This window comes from Prorops nasuta, unplaced genomic scaffold, assembly GCF_024137725.1.
Source record: "Prorops nasuta isolate Cenicafe-Biocafe unplaced genomic scaffold, Cenicafe_Pnas_1.2 PNAS00011, whole genome shotgun sequence".
NCBI classification, from domain to species: domain Eukaryota; kingdom Metazoa; phylum Arthropoda; class Insecta; order Hymenoptera; family Bethylidae; genus Prorops; species Prorops nasuta.
Window position 1 is genome coordinate 6,140,707 of NW_027116808.1, and position 24,967 is coordinate 6,165,673.

The window sequence follows — 24,967 nt, forward strand, 5'->3', positions numbered from 1 at the left end:
TTCTCCCTCATAATTGTGTAAATATCATCACACTCAATGCTGTATATTAGACTATCCGTATCGGTAAATAACGCTTTACATTTGCTACCGAACGTAGGAAGCATATAATCATAATGAAAATCATACAAACATGTTTTCGAAATATCAAGAATGCTCATACCTACTTATATAGGCTTATCGAATTTAGCTGCTAATTTTGTTAATTCAATCGTGACCTAATTCTCACTGAATATAGTGCGACTGTGAAAATTAGGCTTAGCAATCATTGCTTCAGCACCGTATCTTCCCTCCCACCTACTCACGAGTCTCACATCAACTCTATTTCTAACATTCTCCATAGTCCTACCGAACACCGCATTGTTCATTAATTTGAAAAGATTTTTCTCAAACTCATTTTTAGATGCTGCACGCAAACTAGTGTTCAGATCGATATATTTACGTAACCAGGTGGACTGCTGAAATCCTAAAACGCGATGAATGTGTTTTAAGACAACACCATTACGCATACATTGCTGTAAAGCACGATAGTGTATAACATAGCGCTCCTTATTTTCTAAAGTTGCAAGTAGCTTCTTCTGACGTGTACCCGGCGGTGCATCACGTACGAGACTAAATGGAAGGTCGGAATGTTTATCGTGAAGCATGCTTGGATACTCTAAGTCAACCTCTAAAATATAACCCTCGGGTGAATCTATCGGTATATTAGAGATATCCAAATTATTAACATTTTCAATCCAGCGAAATCCGTGAGTAGGTAGCGGTTGAGACATTGCCCACCCATACAAATTATTTACATCGTAGTACGTTAAATACTTAGAAGGTTCCTCGGGATTGTAGTTTTGCATGTACCGATTGTTAGCCTTTTCATAGCGGTGCGAGCATTGGCTTAAACCACCACGTATGCCCCGTTCTATGAAAAGCAGCATTTCTACGTCAGTAAAAAGTTCTAATCTTATTCCTGTATGTTTGAGCATTGCATCCCAAGTGAAGCCTGGGAGTGTATAATAATGAGCAGGATCCAAATTATAAGTTTGCATGCAGCTATCACGAAAATTTTCGAAAACGTCAGCCAACAATAGTATATCAGTTTTCAAATAGAGATCGCTATACTCCCCAAGTGTTCGTATTTGAAATTTGGTCCATACCTCCTTAGCGTGATTATACGCACCCTCACTAATATCACTATCGGATAATCTATTATAGAATATCTCGCGTGGAGGTAAAGCAGTTTCTTCCAGACGGTTCAGACTATCTATGTAATCGTAAGGAAAAATACCTTTCCTTGTCAGAAGGTTAAATTGTTCTATGTTTAAATATGAGAATTCTGACTCTAAATTTTTTAACTGTGATCTCGTTAAATATGAACTCAATTTGTCTAAACTAGATGCCATAAATTTGAAAGAATCGATAAACCTTAGTTGTATATTATATTTACGGATGAATTTAGTAAATGAAATATACTTCTCCTTATGTACAGGTAACAAGTGTACTGAACCTTCATACAAGTTAGCGATTGTACCGAAAATAAAATGTGCATCATAACCTGATAAATTATGAAAAATTACAGGTATTACATGTGAATCGTTAAAGTTTAAATTACAATTATTATGAGCAGGTCCCCTATATTTACCAGTTAAATGATCATGATCGCGAACACGTATTTGATCTGGAAGAAACGGCTTTTTACATATATGACAGTTGGGCTCAGTATAATGCCTTGAATTTTCACTAATACTTAGCGTTCTCATAGGCACTACAATCTTTAGTTTTTCGCTCGCTATGCTAGCAATTTTATCGAGTTCTCGCACAAACCATTCTATACACTCGAGTCCACGATATGATTTGTAAGTTGAGAGCGATGAATCACGAACGCTTTTAAAATAATAACCTATACTAAAAGGTATGTGTTTTTGATAAATACCAATATCGTCATCCGTTTGCTCAACTTTTTCAAGCAAGCATTCAATGTCAGCGTATATGACAAATGGCACCCTCTCACTGTTCTTCATGTTATTGAAGGAAACCCAACGGTCCTTGTCAGGTAGCACAATTCTGATGTTTTTATTGAGTTGCGCACAATCACGTTCATGCGATTTTAGTTTCTCATCATTGTGGAAATAGTGTAAGCAACTATAGGAGGGAAAAAGTAATATTAGAATATAGAAGCAGTAATTATATATATATATATATATATATATATATAGTAAAACATACCGATCACAAATAAGATGAGAGCGTTTTCCTCTAGTAAGCTGTCCATTTAGCAGTCTGGAAAGGTTCCTGATGCATATAAAATGTGCTGCTGCTCCTTGATGCTCGAGAAGAAGAAGAAGATTAGCGTGTCTGGTCCTCTTGCATTTTGTTAATTGTAGAGGTGCTATGATTGTATTCTCATTCGTCTCAGTCTCTTCCACCATAGTAAAAATATTAATAGAGACATTATTATCTTCCTCAAATTTCGGAATCTGTTTTAATGTAGTCGGAAACGTTATACATCTAACATCGAAAACAGTTGTAAAATGAGGATATGAAGATTTTCGTTGTGGATGAGTATTCGGTTTTACCGGATAGATAGCAGCCGTTACAGCCCATGCAAAACATGTATTATCATCACTGTGTATGTTTATCACAGCCTGTTTATTCTTAATAGATTCTGGAAGCTCGATGGCACAACCTATATGCAGCGGGTTATAATAATTTATATTTATAATTAAATTCATAATTTTTTCCAACGCCCATCCACTATCACGCTCTTGAAACTCACTCAATTCTTTTAGAATTTTGTCTATTATATTTGTATTGTACCATTCACTAAAACTATCAGTTTTGTATAAAACTGCATTGCGGGTTGAGATATGTTTAATATCACTTATCTCTTTACAAATAAATTGTCCGTTAAAGATGCAATTTATCTTAACTGCATTCACGTTATTAAACACTTTTTCTGTGTAGGTCTGTACTAAGTCTTTTGCACCTGTTAGAAAATCACGTGGTTCTATATAATTTCTAAGGTTGGTAGTAGTGATGATGGGAATAGGAGAAGGTACTATAGCATAAGGTAGTAGTATGGTGATGTTGGCAGCCATGTAGGGTTGGCAACAAAAGTACATATACTATAGTTGAGAGTATGCGAACTACAGCAGCGCCACCAGACGGGCAACTAGGGAGAGAACTGGGGAAAGGAAGAAAGTAAGAAAGGACGTAAAAAAGGAGGAGAATGATAAAACGCGGTCGACTATTTATTGTTGTATAATTGATGAAAAAGAATAAATCCATTGTCAAAGTGAATAACCTTACAGCCAAATCTTCAGAAGTGGGATTACCTAGTGGAAAATTTCTTTTTCTTTAACTGGTTTAACGTGATGGGATGGAAGAAATCCTGGACATCAGAGGTAAGACAAAATGGTTGACCAAGGGATTAAGAAACCACGTGTTGAGCTGAACAAAGAGAAATACTCAATTTTCTGTGAGTGTTTGTAACGGTTACGGGCTACCTAATACGGAAAAGAAATGTTCCATAGAGAGCAGCTTAGTAAATTAACAGCTAATGAGCTGAGAGCAATGGCCAAGTCGCTCGAAATATCGGACACGGGATGTCCTGATAGGGTGGTCGATAGAATAATCGATCATTTAGAAAGGAATGGCTCAATTAACGGGATCCCTCAAGCCCTCTGTAGCCAACATTATGGAACGAAAAACGAGGGAGAATTGTCCAGCGCTATTTTTCAACCGATTTCAATGTTTTTGGGCTTGTTGGAATCGTTAGGACTCGCCGTTCGTCATAAATAAAGCCGTATTTTCTAAAAAACGTAAAAAAATAAAATTGTTTAAAAATTCGCATTAATAATATTTAGACGCAAAACAAATCGAAAAATCAGGCTTCTTTATGACGAGGTGCCAGACCTAACGATTCCAACAAGCCCAAAAACATTGAAATCGGTTGAGAAATAGAGCCGTACCATTGTCCCGCGTTTCTGAGGTGGATGAAAAGCAAAAATTTTTAGGAAGAAAGCTAGGCTTCCACCCCTCTCGCGGCTCACGCTAACGTGTTCCCCCACTCCAGCATCGAAACTTACTGCGAAACTTTCCTCATATTTACGCTATTCCCCTATCTGTAGCTATACATATATAAATACCGCTAAAATAATTTTGAGAACATTTCATTTCGCCGATATAATGAAATTGCTAAAAATGCAATTATCATTTTGAAATAAAATTGTAGAAAAGGAGATTTCGTAATGCTTGAAATATAGAGCATACGTAGAAACGCGGGACAATGGTACAGTCGTATTTTTCAACAGAATTTGATGAGACTAGTAATAATTAAAGCCATTCTTCATGTAGATTGTCCTAAAGAGTTCGCATTTTCGATAAAGCTTATAGGTTTTCAGCTATGAACGTTTGAAGTTGCACGGCGCACAAATACATATTTCTTCTCTCGCGTAGATCAGCTGTAGCGCACGTCCATCTTCAATCGTTCATAACTGGAAAACTATAGGCTTTATCGAAAATGCGAGCTCTTTAGGACAATCTACATGAAGAACGGCTTTAGTTATGACTAGTCTCATCAAATTCTATTGAGAAATACGCCTGTACCATTGTCCTGCGTTTTGCCGGAATTTCAGGTCTTCAAGTGTCACTGACTCGTTCATTCTGCTATTTATTTCGGAACAAATAAAAGTACGATTGCACATTGAGAAATTACATTAGAAGCTCTCGATAATGTACATGCTGCTATGAGTATTTCTTAATCTTATGAAGCTTATCGTAGAAGGTGCAATGCAATAAATTTAGAAGGGCAATTTCGCGATTGAAAATAAGACCCACGTACATACATGCTAAACGCTATGTGTGTTTGTTTACAGTACACTCCACGAGTCACTAACACAGTCACACCCGTATGTATGTAGGCCTACTGTGCTGGTTTACATACGCTGGACAAGGCAACAAGCTGCAGAGGGGAAAGGGGAAGCCAACTTTATTTACTCCGAGTACGCATCTTGTTACAGTTTGCATTATAATGACCAAAAGAAGCGTTGCAAAATTATGAAAATATCATAAAAGCGTCTCCCCTTTTCACGCTCTATTCAATGATGCCACCCAAGTTGTTGGTGCATTTTTACTTTGCTCGGAATAAATAGCAGAATGAACGAGTCAGTGACACTTGAAGACCTGAAATTCCGACAAAACGCGGGACAATGGTACAGGCGTATTTCTCAATAGAATTTGATGAGACTAGTCATAACTAAAGCCGTTCTTCATGTAGATTGTCCTAAAGAGCTCGCATTTTCGATAAAGCCTATAGTTTTCCAGTTATGAACGATTGAAGATGGACGTGCGCAACAGCTGATCTACGCGAGAGAAGAAATATGTATTTGTGCGCCGTGCAACTTCAAACGTTCATAGCTGAAAAACTATAAGCTTTATCGAAAATGCGAGCTCTTTAGGACAATCTACATGAAGAATGGCTTTAATTACTACTAGTCTCATCAAATTCTGTTGAAAAATACGACTGTACCATTGTCCCGCGTTTCGACGTATGCCCTATATTTCAAGCATTACGAAATCTCCTTTTCTACAATTTTATTTCAAAATGATAATTGCATTTTTAGCAATATCATTATATCGGCGAAATGAAATGTTCTCAACATTATTTTAGCGGTATTTATATATGTATAGCTACAGATAGGGGAATAGCGTAAATATGAGGAAAGTTTCGCAGTAAGTTTCGATGCTGGAGTGGGGGATCACGTTAGCGTGAGCCGCGAGAGGGGTGGAAGCCTAGCTTTCTTCCTAAAAATTTTTGCTTTTCATCCACCTCAGAAACGCGGGACAATGGTACGGCTCTATTTCTCAACCGATTTCAATGTTTTTGTGCTTGTTGGAATCGTTAGGTCTGGCACCTCGTCATATAGAAGCCTGATTTTTCAATTTGTTTTGCGTCTAAATATTATTAATGCGAATTTTTAAACAGTTTTATTTTTTTACGTTTTTTAGAAAATACGGCTTTATTTATGACGAACGGCGAGTCCTAACGATTCCAACAAGCCCAAAAACATTGAAATCGGTTGAAAAATAGCGCTGGACAATTCTCCCTCGTTTTTCGTTCCATAATGTTGGCTACAGAGGGCTTGAGGGATCCCGTTAATAGTTGGCATCCGATGGATCAGGGGGAAAACGCAAGTGGGCCAATGAATGAAGGAGTAGGGCCACAATTTTGAGTCAGAGCGAAGCGAGAACTCAGATACCAGCGGCAGATCCTCAGAATACATTATCCTCACTGGTAGGAGATATGAGGCAAATGCTCTGTTTAATGCAGCAGACATTAACACAAAATCGACGGCAAACAGCAGCGGCAACAGCGTCTTCAAGATATGGTTCTACAAACGGCGGTAGCCAAAGGAAAGGAGTTGCTAGTCAGTCGTCTCCGAATTCTTCATTGGAAGTTCCTGAAGGAAGGCGGGAAACCGGATACGTTATGTCGTTGAGTGACACTCAACCAATAGCACCGGTTTCAAGATCAAACTACGACAGACCGGAGATTAAAGGGAACGAGATTAAATTAATGGCTTCTCAGATACCGATATTCGATGGTTCTGAACCTACCAGAGTACGAAGATGGGTACACAGAGTGTCCCAAATAGCGGCCGCCTATGGCGTGTCGGATCAAGCGATAGTTCTTGCAGCGATTAGTAAGCTCAATGGGGATGCGTTGAAGTGGTATGAGCGTGAGCCGTATGAAACTTTTTCTTCATGGCGGAGTATGTCGTTGGCAATAGATAGGTTTTTTCATGTCGAAATACCTTACCCAGTAATGCTGAGAAAAATTGAGGAAAGAAGGTGGCAGCATAAAAAAGAAACATTTAAAGCTTATGTGCAGGATAAATTGGATCTCCTAGTGCAGCTCGACCTTCCAGTGCAACAGCAGATCAAATTCTTGGCATCCGGAATCCAAATTGCTTCAATCAATGCAGCGTCTCAAGCAAGCTCATATGATTCGGTCGAACAGTTTATTGCTCGTACGAACGATATCATTGAGTGCTCACCAGTAAGGAATAAGGATTTTGAATGGAAAGGAAAAGAACGGAAGGACATAATATGTAGGAATTGCAATAAGAAAGGGCATATGGCTAGGGAGTGTAATGAGGGAATTAGCTGCTACAACTGTCATCAATCAGGGCATAAGAGACCGGATTGTCCAGAGCTTAAAATGTCATCCTCATCAGGGAGATCACAAACGTACCGGGGAAGAAGCAATGAGGCGCAACCAGTGAATGATAATTCTCCAATATTGCAGATGAGCAGTCAAGAGGAGAATAAGGGGTATAGACATCCATATCTGAAAATTAATCAAATAAACAATGTTGAGTGCTGTGTAGATGCAATCGTAGATTCAGGAAGTGCTGTGAGCCTGATAAAATTGTCAGTGTTGCAATTGCTGTTGGGGGTGAGATTGGAGGATCTAGAACCGTCAAACACGGTTTTAAGAAGCTTAAATAACGTACCGAGTACGACCATGGGCAAGTTTGAGGGTCAAATAATCTTCAGGGAGTTGCCAAGTAAGAAGTTACTCGTAGATCTGCTGGTAGTGGGCGAAGAGGCATTTGCTGGGCAAGTATTAATTGGATGGAACCTGTTCAACGAAAATAAAATACAGATTTTGTTGAGCCTGCAGGAGCAAGCAATGGAGGAAAAGAACAGTCAATTGAAATTAGTGAAGTTCTTTTAATAGAACCAGAAACAAATCAAACAGTAGCAGAAGCCGTCATGGAAAGTTGTGAGAAGAATCTGAAAAATGAAGAGAAAAACAAATTAGTGGAAATATGTCAAAGAATTCAGGAAGAAGAAATAGCGGAAATGCAGGATGATTACTGCATACGCGTGAATATAAAAGATACCTCACCGTATGCATATGCTCCTAGAAGATTCTCCTATTTAGAAAGGATGCAGTTGAGGAAGATAACAGATGACTTGTTGGCCCGAGGGATTATCCGCCCAAGTTCATCTCCATATTGTGCAAGGGTAGTGCCTGTAAGAAAGAAGAGTGGGCATTTGAGAATGTGTATAGACCTACGTCCACTAAACCAAAGAATACACAGGCAGAAATATCCATTTCCAGTCATAGAAGATTATATCAGCAGGCTGGATGGGAAGAGAGTCTTTACACTGTTAGACTTAAAAGATGGGTTCCATCAAATTAAGGTGCACCCTGATGACTGTAAGTACTTCTCATTTGCAACACCTGAAGGCCAATTTGAGTACGTCAGGTTACCCTTTGGATATGCAAATGCTCCAGCCGAATTCCAGAAGAGAATAATGTTTATTCTTCAACCATTAGTGAGATCGGAGGATGTCTTAGTATACATGGACGATGTACTAATACCGTCAGAAACGGTAGATCAAAACCTGTTAATAATAGAAAAAGTATTAAAACTCTTTAAAAGTTATAGGTTAGAACTAAATATAAGAAAGTGCCAATTTCTAAAATCAAGAATAGAATATCTTGGATATATAGTGGAAGCATCGACCATAACGTTAAGTGAAAGGCATGTCGAGGCTATAAAAAAGTTTCCAGAACCAAAAAATATGAGACAAGTTCAAGGTTTCTTAGGTCTAACAAATTATTTTCGAAAATTCATTGCCAATTATTCGGAAAAAGCTAAACCATTGATGGACCTGTTAAAAAGAGACTCTCCATTTATTTTTGGTGAAAGACAAAAACAAACATTTGAAGTGTTAAAAAGTGAATGATGTACTTATCCAGTACTTAGAATATACAACCCAAAAGCAGAAACGGAGCTTCATACAGACGCTAGCATAGCAGGGTTAGGGGCAATCTTATTGCAGAAGCAGAAGGACTCAACATGGGCACCAGTAGCCTTTTTCAGTCAAACAACCAATATGGCTGAAAAGAATTATCATAGTTTTGAACTGGAAATGCTAGCGGTAGTGAGGGGAATAGAGCGATTCCATATTTACTTACATGGGATTAGCTTTACAATAGTGACAGACTGTAACGCTTTAGTGCATTCGGTGAACAAAGCAAACATTAATCCACGAATCGCTCGTTGGTCTCTGGCAATTCAGAACTATGACTTTACTTTGGTGCATCGAGATGGGAAGAAGATGGGCCATGTGGATGCTCTGAGCAGAGCTGTGTATGCCATTGAACCTCTCTCACTGGATCAGGAAATGTTATATAGGCAGTCCAAGGACCCTTTCATCAAGCAGTTGGCAGATAAACTGGAAGTTGAGGATAGTGTTAAGTTTAAATTAATAAATGGGTTAGTGATGAGGAAAGGTGAAGATAGAGATACTTTCGTGGTGCCAGATTTGCTTGTGAATAGATTAATACGAGTGTATCACGACGAGTTGGGACACGTAGGAGTAGAAAAAACAGTACAAGGATTGATGAAACATTATTGGTTTCCTTCAATGAGAGCAAAGGTGTCAGCATACATAGAAAACTGTGTCACATGTCTAATAACCTCATCATCAATAAACACCAAAGAAGGGGAGATTCAACAGGTTCCAGCTTGCACACGGCCATTTGAATGCGTTCATGCCGATCATTTTGGACCACTGGAAAAGACAGAAGAAGGTTATAAATATGTATTAGTGATAGTGGATGAGTTTTCAAGGTTTAGTTGGTTATACTCAACAAATACTAGAAATTCAAGGGAAACGATAACAGTTTTGACAGACCTATTTAACTTATTTGGTTTTCCACAATGTTTAGTGACAGATAGAGGCTCAGCATTCTCATCAGGGGAATTCCAGGACTTTGTGAAGAAAGCAGGTTTTAAGCATCGTATGGTCGCTGCAGCATCACCATGGGCAAACGGGATTGTGGAACGTATCAATAGATTTCTGAAAAGCACCCTAGCAAAATCAGTATACGAATACAAGGATTGGAGGAAGAATATAGGACATGTACAGTATATCATCAACAATACAGTACATAGTACAATCAAAAATACCCCAAGTAAGGTGCTATTAGAATTTGAACAAAGGAAGCACGTGGACCAGCAGATGCAGCAAATAATAGAGTCGTTGCAAGAGGTAGACAAACAACTGGAAGAAGAGAGAAATGTAAGCAGAAATCTAGCAGAAACAGCAACGGAAAGATTAAGGCAGTATAATAAAGTAGTGTATGACAGGAAGCACAAGAAACCTTCAAAGTACAAAAAAGGAGACTATGTAATGGTGCGATCTCTCAACCCAATGCCAGGAGTTAACCAGAAACTTAGAGAAAAATATAAAGGACCATACCAGATAAAAGAAGTTCTGCAAAACAATCGCTATGTGGTCGTAGATATCCCAGGATGTGCTTTAAGGAGGTTGTATCGGTACGACGCTAGTCATTAAATTATTAGCATCTCTCTTTTGAACTCGTAGTATATGACGTCACTATCACATGGAACGCGGCGTACTCACGAATAATACTCTTTCCGTTACATGTGCTTTTTGAACTAATTGTGTGCAAAATGAGTGAACAGACGAAAAAATATTATTGGAAAGGAAAAAGAGTCACTGAACGAGTGTACAAAAAGAGAGTGCAACAGACACAAATTGGGAAAAACATAAGAAAATTGTTTGAGATGCATGAGACGCCGCCTAACCTCAATCACTCGCCAAATGTAATTGAAGGCCGCAGGATTATTCATATGGACACTCTTGGACGTAATCTAATTTGCATAAAATGTGGTGCAATTTTATCCCTGCTTGACTGTACGGTGGAGAAAAGAAGTGGATTAGCTTCAAAATTATATATAAAATGTCGAATGTGTCATTCAACAAACTCCGTATTTACTGATAAGCAGCATGAAGTTTCAGGACAAAAGAGACATTTTGACTGCAATACAAAATCTATCATAGGTATTTATAATAGTACTAATATGTTGCAAATATTAAAAAAGAAATCTATTAAAATTAAGTAATTATTTGTAGGTACGTTGAATGCAGGTATGGGCCAAACACATCTGAATTCAATCCTTACGTCACTAAATATCCCAATGATAAATTCAGCAGTATTTAAAACTCACGAAATTGAAGCAGGCTTAGTGATTGACAAAATGGCACATAGAAGTTGTATGGATGCAGCTGCGGAAGAAAGACAACTTACCATTGAAAATGCTGATGCAATGAAAAAATTATTTTAAGGTTTACATTAGTTATTATTTAGAATAAACATTATTGTAATGTACGCGCTTAACATAAATAAGTAATAAACAAAGATATTATAGAGCTTTTACAGTATCCTATATCTATAGGCTTATAGAGTATGTTTGGCGATAAAATAATTTAGGTAACCAATATATTGTGTATAAGTTATCTATCATTTAGATCATGTTTAATAGTACATTTAAGTAATATTTTCTAACTATATAATTCATTAAAAATTTTAATAATTTAAATGAAATAATTATATATATATATCTTATCTTGATTTCTTCTAGGCCCATACACCTTACACTTTCATTTATCTTTCCCGATACTCCACCTACAAATAATCTTATTCATGACGTCGATGAGAAGCATAGAGTTCGAATATGTGGATCGTTCGATATGGGTTGGTTCACGAGAAGTACAGGCCGGTCGTATGATAGTTTGTCTGGCACTGGATCGCTAATGGGTTACTTAACTAAAAAAGTTATCTCATACACTGTTTTAAATAGAAAATGTAAAAAATGTGATTTAGGTCATCCAAAAACAGATCACGATTGTCGTCACAATTTTAATGGCACTGCTAAGGCTATGGAACCATATGCTGCTGTGCAATTGACCAAAAATAATGAAATATTAATGGAGAATAATACTGAAATAGGAATTGTAATAGCAGACAATGATAGCAGTGCTATTGCTGCTATTCGTAATACGCAAAATCACGAAATAGTGAAACAATCGGACAAAAATCACACTAGCAAAGGTTTAGTGAGTGCTTTATACAAAATTCAAAAAAATTCAAAGAATTGAATACGGATGCTATCAAGTACCTGCAGAAATGCTTCAACTATAGTATTTCGAAAAATATCGGTGATTGTGAAAATATGGCTAAGGCAATACAAAATATTCCTTACCATACTTTTAACATCCATGAGAATTGCGGATTGTGGTGTCATTATAATAGCATGCAAGAAGAATATCGTCATAAAATAATTGGCGAAGGCTTTAAAAATTTGCAGTTATTTGACGAATTGAAAAGTTTATTTTGCGAGCTAGCAAATAACGCAGCAAAATTTTCTGGAGGTGCTTCAAGCAACCCCAATGAAAGCTTCAATTTGACTCTTGTTAGCAAAGCTCCAAAATCAAGGGTATATGGTACGTCAGCTTCTTGTCATACTAGAGCAGCCTTGGCAACACTACATAAAAATGAAGGCTATAGTTATTTGCCTCAATTAAATATTAAACTAAATTGTTCTCCTGGAAAAAATACATATAATTATGGAAGAATACGTGATCAGCAAAAAGAAAGAAGATACGCTACATCAAAAACCGTGGAATTCAAAAAAAGACGCTTATTCTTAAAGAAAAGAAGATTGCAATTGAGGGAGAAAAAAAGCCTTCTGGAAGGTACTACTTACGAGACAGACTCTCAACTATTTAAAACTTGTGATGTACATTTACCAATTGCGAATTTTCAAAGCAATGAAAAAGTATTAGTCTTTTTTGACCTCGAAACTAATGGTCTCAGCATGTCTGCAGAAATTTTGCAAATAGCAGCAAAATCTGATAATTTTGAATTTTGTATATATATTAAGCTTAATGTACAAGCTATATCCCCAGAAGTAAGTGCTATAACTGGATTGTATTTTGCTAATGGGGAATTGATTTTAAATGGTGAAGTTTTAATTACACATACTCTTTTTGAAGCCATGGTTGCTTTTTACGAATATTTATTTCAATTTAAAAAAAAGTGTATTCTAGTCGGTCATAATGTAAAATTTGACTATACTCGACTAATTGTAGCGATCAACAAAGTGTTTATGACAAACCAATATGAATCCATAATTGAAGGTTTCACTGATACTTTGCCTATCATAAAAAAAGTGAATAAAGCTAAAGGAAAGGGCCAAAATAAATTGGAGAATTTGGCATTGAATTTACAAATAAATGCTCAAGACGCGCATAATGCCAAAGCTGATGTTCGAATATTGCATGAAGTTTTATTAAAACTACAAATATCAGATGAAACATTAAAAGAATATGTTGTAACATGGAAAATGATAAAAGATAAGAAACTTTTTCAAGAAAAGCTGTCTGGTGAATTGAAAAAATTAGAAATGCTAAAAGGTTGTACATCTCTTGCAACTAGAAAAAAATTAATTGCTGCTAATATTACTTATGAAATAATGGAAGAAACTTACAACAATCACAAGAATGTTGGACTTTACGATCTTCTTACGCATGTTACTAAGTCAAGCATTGTAATTCGTAAAATAAATGATTATTTTTATTTAAAAAATATGTAGATACTTTCAAGATAAATATTTATTATAATATATTATTATATATTTCTGTTTGAATATTGTATGTTGAGTTGTATGGTATATTAAATAAATATATTTCAATTTGTTAAAAGGTTCTAATTAATTATTTGCGTTTTTATTATTATCCTATTACAATTTGCCTTTATAAAACTTCGTTTATAAGCATTGTTTGAATATTATGGAGCAATATAAAAACGAATGGAGTAGGTGGCGCTGTTACCGGAAATGCAATATTGCCAGATCTTGTCAACGCATCATAATTTATTAATTACCGCTTTCCTAAGCTTTAAATACATGTTATAAAAATTTTTAAATAATTGAATCAACAGTTTTTACGTCTCCTATAAGTTTCATGCTAATTTTAATATTAATTATTAAGATATTACAAAAAATTGCTTCTTTTCCATAAGGGTACATGTTAATTAAAATTATTTTATTCTTGGCTTCTAGGCTCTGAATCTTAACGAAATTTTAACTGGAGCTTTATTAGTCATGAACTGATTGGTGGTTAAATTTTTGTTCAAATCTCAATGTTAATTCTTTTAACGATACAACCTCCTTAACGCAGAGATCCTTCAATTCAATAGTGTCTCCAGACAAGTTACGGTTGTGGATATCAAGTGACAATGAACCAGTAAAAGAAACAAACTAATTAAGACTTTAGTCTTTAAGAAACGATAAATAATTACCTCATATATTTTAGCACTGTTATCAGTAGTGATTCCTTGTTATTTAATTTTGTTGCTGTTCAGAATTATTGTAGACTTAAGATGTTATAGTTTGTAAACGAATTGTAAAACTATACTGTAAAGCATGTACAACTTAACCTAAGACAGACGAGGTACGTCTGTAATAGTCAGGATGGTCGAACTGTAAGGTTGGTAGTAGTGATTATGGGAATAGGAGAAGGTACTATAGCATAAGGTAGTAGTATGGTGATGTTGGCAGCCATGTAGGATTGGCAACAAAAGTACATATACTATAGTTGAGAGTATGCGAACTACAGCAGCGCCACCAGACGGGCAACTAGGGAGAGAACTGGGGAAAGGAAGAAAGTAAGAAAGGACGTAAAAAAGGAGGAGAATGATAAAACGCGGTCGACTATTTATTGTTGTATAATTGATGAAAAAGAATAAATCCATTGTCAAAGTGAATAACCTTACAAATTATAATTTACAACCATTCCGCTACATATTCGAGATTTAAATGAAGACTCGAGATCTTTCCAAATAAGCTTTCTCACTCCAATTGATTTCTTATTTTATGCCACATGCAGAAGTAGACGCTGGATAGTTGTTATTTCAGTCAGATTTTTGTGTACTGTATCGGGAGCTGCAGATCTATTAGCATCTCTTAAACTTCGAATATAATCACGACACTTGCGTACCCACTCATGATAATTATGCTGATTTCCTAAATCAGGATTCTTGAGAGCATGATTCAAACAATAACTCTTATCCTTAGCTGCTCTAAGTAGAAGACACTGTATTTGTGCAATTTCTGCAAAATTTTTCTGCAGCGTGCCTATAGGTGCGTTGCGATTAGAGATTCTGAGTTTATGAATATATTCACGACACTCGCGTACCCACTCGCGATATTCTTCTTGCGTTTTCAAAACTCTATTTCGTAGAGACATCTTTTGTTCTTTTCTTCGAGAGGACTAATCAGGAACAGAGGAAAAGTGGGTGGGAAACTGAGCTTTCTTTAGATAAAGGATCTCTGAAACACTTCAGGGGGTAAGAGAACATTGAGGACAGGTAACGACATGTTAGAAAATAGATGCAAGCGTTTTTCAGTTATACATATATTCCAGCTTTTGCTCATACATATATTTCATATAATAGACATTTTTTAAGGCACATACACCTTCATGATTCAAACATGCTGGAAGATGTGAATTATGCAAGCTATCTTCTAAATCAAAATCCCCCCACATAAAATTATCTACATTAGTTATTTCTAAATTACAAATATCTCTTAACCAATTTGTATTTTCAATTCCTTTCACAAAAATCTCATCCTCATCATCATAAATATACTTCCTTATAATATCTTTATATTTATAGTAGGGTGAGTAGCCATCCGCCCAATTTAAGCCGTGATAATTTAGAAAGAACCAGCTAAAAAGAAACATTATATTAAACAAAAATAATATATATTTTTTCTTTTTCATATACTTACTCTGTCCGCTTTCGCTCCTCTTCACTTAGCCACGATTATGAATAAGGCGGTGAAAATAAAATATGGAACACTTTTTGTTATTGTATAACAGCAAATTCTTTGATTATAAATGACTTATCCGTCAAACGGAATCCTTGAAAATCAACGAACGATGGTGCCATTATGCCTACGTTTTTTATACTAAAATAATTCTATTTAAATATGAATGTTTCATGAAAATTTCTCCCTCTCTTCAAGCTAATTATTCTTCATCCCTCCTACTATCCTCACCATAGGTCAAAACTATCTCCCATTATACGTAGCATAGGTCATAAATATTTTCTTGAGGACCAATGACGTTTCCGTTCTTCCAAGAGTGGTAGGTCAGTCATTTCCCCACCGTAGGACAAAAGTTTTGTCAACCCTTAAAGCATCTTAGAATTACCGCCCACTACATGTAGCATAGGGCAGAAAATATTCTCTCTTAGAGCCAATGACGTTTACGTTTTTCTAAGAGTAGTATAGACATTTTCCTACCGTAGATTAAAAAATTGTTGACACCTCCCTAACAGTGCTTAGAAGCTCGAAGAAATCGTAGGACAGGCATCAGTATTGCTTGAACGTTTGATTCGTACGACAAATATCATTCCATTTTAAAAATGTCTTCACTGTTTCATATTACACATATAATCGATTTTGACGGGTTTATGATAAACAGAAAGTTTGTGCATAAAGAAGTGGCAATCAAAAACTTAACTACGGGAAATACGAATTACGGTGCATTTCGTGTTCATGAGCCGTATAAAAGTTTATCGATTAAGGACCAAAAAAGCGTAAATTTCGTCTTCAAAAATATTCACGGGATAAAATATTGCAACACAGGATATGAACATTATAATCAAGAAGATATTTACAAATTTGTGAATAGCATTAAATTGGATTGTGAATACCCCCTAGTAGCTTATAAAGGGGGGCATGTAGAACGGGATGTTCTGAATTACTTGGATATCCCAAATACAAATTTGGAAAGATTTGGTTGTCCTAAATTTAATAATTTGATAGCCACTATAAAACCTTGCAACACCCCGTGTAAACTACACGTAAAAATGTTCACCAATCATACGAGAAAGCCTATACATTGTGTATATCAAGAGGTAAACGTTTTCGCACGATGAGTACATCAACAAATAGATTTGAGTATCAAATGTTAAACTTACAATTTGTAAAATATTAACTGGATTTCTCTGTTTCAGATGATTGAATAAAATATATATATATTGATATAAGTTTAATTATTAGTTTAATTTTATATATTTATATAAATTGATGTATATTTCCTTCATTTTTTATATATTTGTATATCCGATCAATTATAAGTTTTTATCATTTATATAAATTTTATGTATATTTGTTTAATTATAAGTTTAATTGTAAAAACATTTCATTTTATATATATATATATAAATAAATTCCGTCTGTCATGTAACTCTTCTACCAATTGTTTCTTCTCCTCACTTCCCATGACTATTCCACTACGTATTATGTTTACACTAGCTCATCAATCACCGGCGGTAATATAAGTTTCTTTAGAGCATAATTCCAATCATTTTCTCTTTTCTTCTCATTGGCAGTCGTGATTTCCTCTTTTTGATGCTCATTAGAGATATAATTTGCAACAATTTTCAATCTACCATACATATCTTTCCGTAATGCCTCAACTTTTCGATCCAATTTATTTTCAATATAATCGACTTTATCATTCAATTGATTAATTCTTTCACTAATATCATTAATTTTTTCATCAATTTCATCAATTTCATCAGTTTTTTTTCAGCAGAGTTGTAACTTTTTCCTCAAGGCGGTTACCTTTTAGGTAATAGTGAGTTAGCTTTTCACTGTATTCAAACAATTCCCTCATTAAGCTATCACGTACAGTTATCGAATTACGTAACAGAGCAGCCATATTCACAGCACTTGTCTCATCAGTAACATCACATTCTAAGTTTGAAATTATTTTCTTCTTGGCATTAAATGCATTCCTTTTTTTATCAAACTTTAACGTATCATTGTCAATTTTGTGTGAATAATTTCTCACTTTACCGGTATTGAAACCAGATCCGAATTTATTTATCGACATAGTGAAGTAGCACGTTGAACTAAGAAAATCTTGAAACTGCACAATCTCTTTTATAAGATACCTAGGTTTAGTAACAGCTAGGACTTAATAAGTTGCCCTAGCAAAATATTAATATTCCTGAAATTGATACCATTAGCGCGAAAGAAGATTAAGGAAGGCAGTCACCTAGCGGTGACAACTGGAACTAGCAATTAACTCAACCTAGTTTATCTGTGTAGCAGAGTCGGAAATAGTTAGGCTACGTAAGGTAACTAACCATCGACTTCGAAGGGTGAAAAAACCTTCCCTCAACTAGGGCCCCGTAGGATAACTTAGGCCCCCGTAGGATAACTAACCAACGGTACCATAGGGTGAAAAATACCCCCTCCCTAACCAAACCCGGTCCCACTATAAGACCTTCCAACTGTGACATAGGGTGAAAAATACCCCTCCCTAATCAAACTCGGTCCCACTATAAGACCTTCGAATTGTGACATAGGGTGAAAAATACCCCCACCCTCCCTAACCAAACTCGATCCCACTATAAGACCCTTTCCTTCCTCATCCCCACCACTACCATACTAAGAGAGTCTTATCCCCACCCATCCCCCTTCCACACCACAAAACAGCTTCCCCCACTCCCTGTCATCGGAACTGCATAGCTCCTCTACTAATGTATAATATGTATTGTTAATTTTTATAAGAAATATTTACCTGTTACAAATATATTTTTTGCGTCTATTCTTGCTTACTTGTTTAGATAGTAAACCTGATAAATTTTTAATCCAAACAAAATGAATATCTTTCCACAGAAGTAAATCAATGTTTTATTCTCGTATGATTTTCATCACCATCATCATCATCATCAAAATTTTTACTTAAACGAAGTGGTAAATATTGTTTCTCATTTTCGTCGTATATGAATACATTAATAGTTAAATTGTTATTTGTTTCAAATTTTTTAATTTGATTTAAAGTCATGGGCAATTTTATTCCATCGCAATTCAAAACATCAAGATAATGAGGATAATCCTTAAAAGAACTGCAGTCATTGTTGTGTTTTGGATATAAAGCAGCCACAATAGCCCACATAAAACATTTATCATCGTTAGATTTAACATTCACAATTACTCGTTTTTTCATATTTCTAACGGAAGATTCATCCAATGTTCTCCTCTTAGTAATTTACACTTGTTAATATTTATTACTAAATTTAAAATTTTTGATAAGGCCCATCCACTGTCACGTTCTTGAAATTCTTCCAGAGATGTTAAAATTGAACTCACAATGTTATTCATATACCATTTCCCCAAATCACTGGTATTCAATAAAATGTTATTTCTCGTTTGAAAACTTTTAACATCCAAACTAGATTTATTCATATTAGATATAATAAACTCAGCATTAAAAATAGCATTTACCTTTATAGGATTATATTGTTCCAAATAATATTTAATTTTATCAATTACCATTTCTTTAATATCCAATAAAAATCTATGTGGATCTACGTGTAGGATATTTACTATTAACCCATTAACGTCCAAAATGTCAAAATTTCTTGCACGTTTTCAAAGTGATTTTTTCCTATGTAATTGGCGTTGAAAAAATTCTTGAACGACATATTCTGATGTAAAATTGCATGCTCTTTCAGAATCCGTTGCCAGAATCATGATAAAACTCACAGGAAAAGAGATATGCTCGATTGAAACATAAAAAACACCTAAATTTTCGAAAAAAAAACATTTTTAGGATTTTTTTTCGAAGTGTTACGGTAAAGATATCACCTTGCGACCGTGATCAAAGGTGATCATGGGAGTTGAAGTTAAACAGGGAATTTTTTTGTTGACCTTGAACCATCGCTTCTTTACAAAATGGCGGAAAAAACGAATTTTTTTTTTCAATCTTCATCAACTTTTTTCTCGAAATCTATGGTCTTTAGAAAAAAATTCATAAAAACAAAAATGCCTTATAATCGCTCGAGGAACATTCTCAAATTTTTTCAGAAATTTTTGAGACAATTTTTGATTTTCCGGGAAACTTGTGAAATGGAATTTTCAAAAATGTCTCCAAAAATTCTGAAAAAATTTTAGGATGTTTCTCGAGTGCTTCTAAGACATTTTTGTTCTTATGAATTTTTTTCTAAAGTCCATAGATTTCGAGAAAAAAATTGATAAAGTTGAAAAAATAAAAATTCGTTTTTTCCGCCATTTTGTAAAGAAGCGATGGTTCAAGGTCAACAAAAAAATTCCCTGTTAAACTTCAACTCCCATGATCACCTTTGATCATGGTCGCAAGGTGATATCTTCACCGTAACACTTCGAAAAAAAATCCTAAAAATTGTTTTTTTCGAAAATTTAGGTGTTTTTTATGTTTCAATCGAGCATATCTCTTTTCCTGTGAGATTTATCATGATTCTGGCAACGGATTCTGAAAGAGCATGCAATTTTACATCAGAATATGTCGTTCAAGAATTTTTTCAACGCCAATTACATAGGAAAAAGTCACTTTGAAAACGTGCAAGAAATTTTGACATTTTGGACGTTAATGGGTTAAACCAGTAATAATTCTCTGTTCAAAAAAAAAAAGATTCTACATTTTCCCAACGGCAAAAATTATTTAATGATGATTTTTTTATTTCACTACTACTATTACCACAACCAGACCAAAAATTATATAATAAAATTTTTTTATAACTTTTAAATTTTGTAATTTTCGCCAAAATATGTTGTTGTAATCCTATACTTATTGTATGCTTTTTTTCATCAACACTTTTCAAATATTCTACAAGATTTTCAATAAATTCATCACATTCTCTCATCCATTTTCGTTTCTCAATAACAGTATGAATTAATGTTAATTGTTACGTAAGATTCTTCTCAATTCTCAATATAAAAGTATGTAAGTCGTCACTCATTTTAACCGTTTCAATATTTGATCTTAGCACAGCAACCGTCGTAAAAAAACAGAAACTCTTATACGAATAAAGAAATATTTTATACATATATTCTTCTATATTAAGAAAAACATTAGTGGGAGAATAGAATAAGTTATAAGTGGGGGAAATAAAAAGTGGGGAAAATATTAGGTATGCGGTTAGAAGTAGATTATATAACATACTTTGAAGCAATGTAATCGTGTGTGTCATTTATAGAGTTAAATGTTTTAATATATGAACTAATTTGATTTATTGATTCTTTCTCACCATCATTATTCTTATTATCTTTTCTTAATTTATATGAATAATAACCAAACAAACTTTCCATTAAATTTTTTAATTTTTCAACTACGGAGTATGTTGGACACTCTATTCCAAATAATGATAGATCAAATTTGTCAGTCTTTGTAATAATATTACGAAATTCATCGAATTCTCGATAATTACCATCCTGAATTATATAAATCTTACCGCTGTTAAACTTAAATAGTGACATTTTACTGTTAAAATGGAAAATTGTTGGAAATACTTCATTCAGTACACCATAGCTTATATCCTTAAAAAGTGCGCAATTCTTGAATATTCTCACATAATTATTATCAACGATAACGAAGATAGTATCCATATTACTTAAAACAGCTGCCTGAATTCCATCATATGTTACTTCACTTCCAAAAAGTTGTTGGTACGTTTTTGGATAGCCATTAATAAGTTTCAAATATTTTGCATTAAAAACATAAACATAATTATCAGAATATACGGCAATCTCATCTAATGATACTTCATGTATAACTTTAATTGATTTGAATTCCGAGGGTAGAAATTTAAGCCAATTTTTAATTAATTGTGGATTTTTAAATTCTTTTGAATTCATGTCAAAAGACCAAAACCATTGTTTATAAATAACAAAAAGTCTTTTACTCTGAATAAAATAGAGAAAATCACTCGCAGGTAATTTACAAATTGTGTTAAAATTTGCAACATCTTCCTCCTCTGATTGTGGTTTTTTATCTGAAATAGGATTACTGGTGGTAAAAGTTTTCTTTCTTCGCGGTGTTACATCCCCATTTGTTGTTGTTGGAATCATTGGACTATTTTTTACTCCCTCGCCCGATTTATATAAATTATTAATATTATTTAAATCTACTGTATTAAAAGGTGATCCATTCGTAGTATCGTGGTGTTGAACATAAGAATGCATTATATGCCCAGATGTATCATGATGTAAGCCTAAACTGTGTCCAACTTCATGCATTAAAATCCAATATAAACTATTCAAATGTGAATTGTACGGTCCTAAACCAAAAAACCATTGTTTATTATCCATATATAAATGAATTTCTTTTCTCTGTTGTAGTTTATCAGGAAAATATGCATGTCCCACAACCTGACCTCCTAATCTAGCATCACATTTTGTTGAATCATAAAAAAAGTTATGATTAACACTTTGAAATGAAATAATTATATCTGCTTTACTTTTCTCTTGTACTTCTTTAAAAGTTAAATTTGTCACAATTGACCATTAATTAAATACTTCATGTGCAGTTTCCAATTGAGGTATACTAGCTACATGAAAATACCACGATAATTCCTTTTTATACCATCTATTCTCTTCCAAATCATTATTTTGCGAAAAATCTCCTAATCCACATCGGGGCCTTTGGCTGAGATCAATAATATCTTCGGTCCTACTGTCCTCGGCTAAGTTAAAGTTTTGCTTAAAAACTCTTAATCCATGTTTATAGATTTCATTATCCGCAGCATTTAATGTCATACCATTGTTATTATTGAAATTTCCATCGTCAATATAACCATATTTTGTTAAATAATTTGAAATAAAAGTACTATTATTATTATTATCACAAAACACAACCCATAAAGAGAATATTGATATAACTGTGAATTTACGTAGGAAATTCATTTTAAGACACAACAGTAACACATGAGAGTAAATAATATACTAAAATCAGAGGAATAAATTTTTTTATTTTATACAATGCAAACGTGTGGGCGTTGTGTGTCTGTGTGTGTGAGTGATTTACGTCTAACACTGATTACACATTTGATGACCAAGACTGAGGGGGGGGGGGGAAGAGGGAGAAAACCTTTAATCTGTAAAATAGAGAGAGAGAGATAATGAAATAACAAAGAAACAAAATAAGTTATTTTAAAACATTTATACCATATTCTCTTAATACTTACTGTAAGTTTTAATTTGATACATCATATTTAAATATTCTTTCTTTTCTTCTCCCTCCTCTTCTTCTCCTCCCTCTCCTACAGCTCTTTCGACTCCAAAAGCTCCATTGCCTTCTGTGTTTTCATCGTAATCATTCTTTTTGTTTAACAACCTTTTCTCTTGATATATGTGAAATTTAAAAGTTTTTCTCGTTAGATCTTCAAATTTGATATTCACTTTTTTATATTTTTCAAGTGTTTCACAGATTTCATCAAAGATCTCCGGATGATTTTCCAGTATATTTCGACTTATTTTCAATGGTAGTCGAAGACATTCTACAGTGTTTAACATTAATTGTATTTGCTGACCATACCTCGTTATAACCTTTGAAATTTTAGTTAGCTGATATTCGTTATATAGTCGAATATTTGGTACAAATATGTTTCTCACTCTATTTACACTCAACGAAAACAAATCTTTCTTCTTTGGATTTCCACTCATTTTCTCTCTCTCTCTCTCTCTCTCTTATAAATAAATATCTAGACTTTTCAATTCACTCAATCGTTTATACGTCTAACTCAAAGTGAGTTATATCGGCAACTGATGTATACTTATAAAATTTGAATGGTTTTAAGGTGGGGGGAGTGTTTGAACCCATGACCCATACATAAAAATTTTGTGGCCAATATTATCACATTCTTTTTATCTCCCCCCCACTCTCTCTCTTCATTTTAAGAAAATAAGGAGCTACACGTGTTTTGTTGTTAAGGACTATATCGTTTTCCGAGAATGATGAGTAGCTAACTCTCTTTTATCATTATTATTTTTTATTTTAAATAAAAAAGACCATTAAACAGGATGATAAAACCTACACACGATAGAAATTAATTAGTATTTAGATTATACTAAATGATTATACGCACGCGTATCCTGTTTTAAACTTTTCAAGGATAAAAGGAGCTACACGTGTTTGAAGGATAATATTTATCTTTTCCCGACGATGGGTGGTTCTCTCTTATCATAATCATTTTATTATTAAATAAAAAACCAATAGACCGGATGAAAAATCTACGCGCAATAGTGAGAGAAAATTAATTATCATTAGATTGCACTAAATGATTATACGCACGCGTATCCTGTTTTAAACTTTACAAGGATAAAAGGAGCTACACGTGTTTTGAAGGACAATATTTATCTTTTCCCGAGGATGAGTGGTTAACTCCCTCCCAGATAGCCTTTTCTGCGCTCGCAAAATGAAAGCAAAGACTCGATACTAATTTTTGCTAACAAAAGAACAGAAGATTGGTAACAGAACTTGTAATATCAAACCTTGCTCGCAGTTTGTTAACAAAATCATGCCCTTTACTGCTGACACTTTCTGATACCAATTTGTCACCAAAAACGCAATAGATTCTGTTACAAATTTTGTCTAAGATTTGATGTCAATTTGATAGCCTGATCTACATGTATAATTCTGCCTGCAGATTGTCTGCAAACAATACCTAGGTTTTGTTAAGATAATCTGTTGATAGATTGTTGACAGAAATGCAACAAATTTTGTCTGTGGATTTAATTATACAGGGTCTTTTCCAAACATCGAAGCATATGGATCGTGTTCTTTGACTATAGCGCTGAAGCACTATATACTACACTTTATCATATTTAATAAATGTTTAACCATGCAATTAAGTTTTAATGGTCATTTTATAGTTTAATTGTTTTCATTATTCATTATAAATATCTTTAATTCCTATTAATCTCGCTCACTACGTTGGATATTTGAATTAAACGAAAAATATTATTTTTGTTATACTCAAATGTGCTAATAGTCAAATAACACGACATTTCCAATATATGCTTCGATGTAGGAGAAGAGACCCTGTATTTTCGGACATAGAGCACATGCAAGTGCTAAAATCTTTAACTTATATATATAGTATATTTTCTATTCAAATTCATAGAGGGCGCCTCACTCTCAAAAAATGGTGGCATTGATAACTCAAGATTTTTTAGGGTTCCCGGCGTTCCCGCTGATGAATGGCGCTGTATTATAATGCGCGCCATTTTTATGGTTTTTGCTGTCATGG

General features: G+C 34.3%; 1 protein-coding gene across 1 annotated transcript; it reads left to right on the forward strand.

The window, feature by feature from the left end:
- Positions 1-11,568: 11,568 nt before the first annotated feature.
- On the forward strand, positions 11,569-13,472 carry LOC136777301 (uncharacterized). Its single transcript, XM_066733467.1, has 3 exons — positions 11,569-11,572; positions 11,702-11,929; positions 11,971-13,472. The coding sequence occupies exons 1-3, from the start codon at positions 11,569-11,571 to the stop codon at positions 13,470-13,472; spliced, it is 1,734 nt and encodes a 577-aa protein (XP_066589564.1).
- The last annotated feature ends 11,495 nt before the right edge of the window (positions 13,473-24,967 follow it).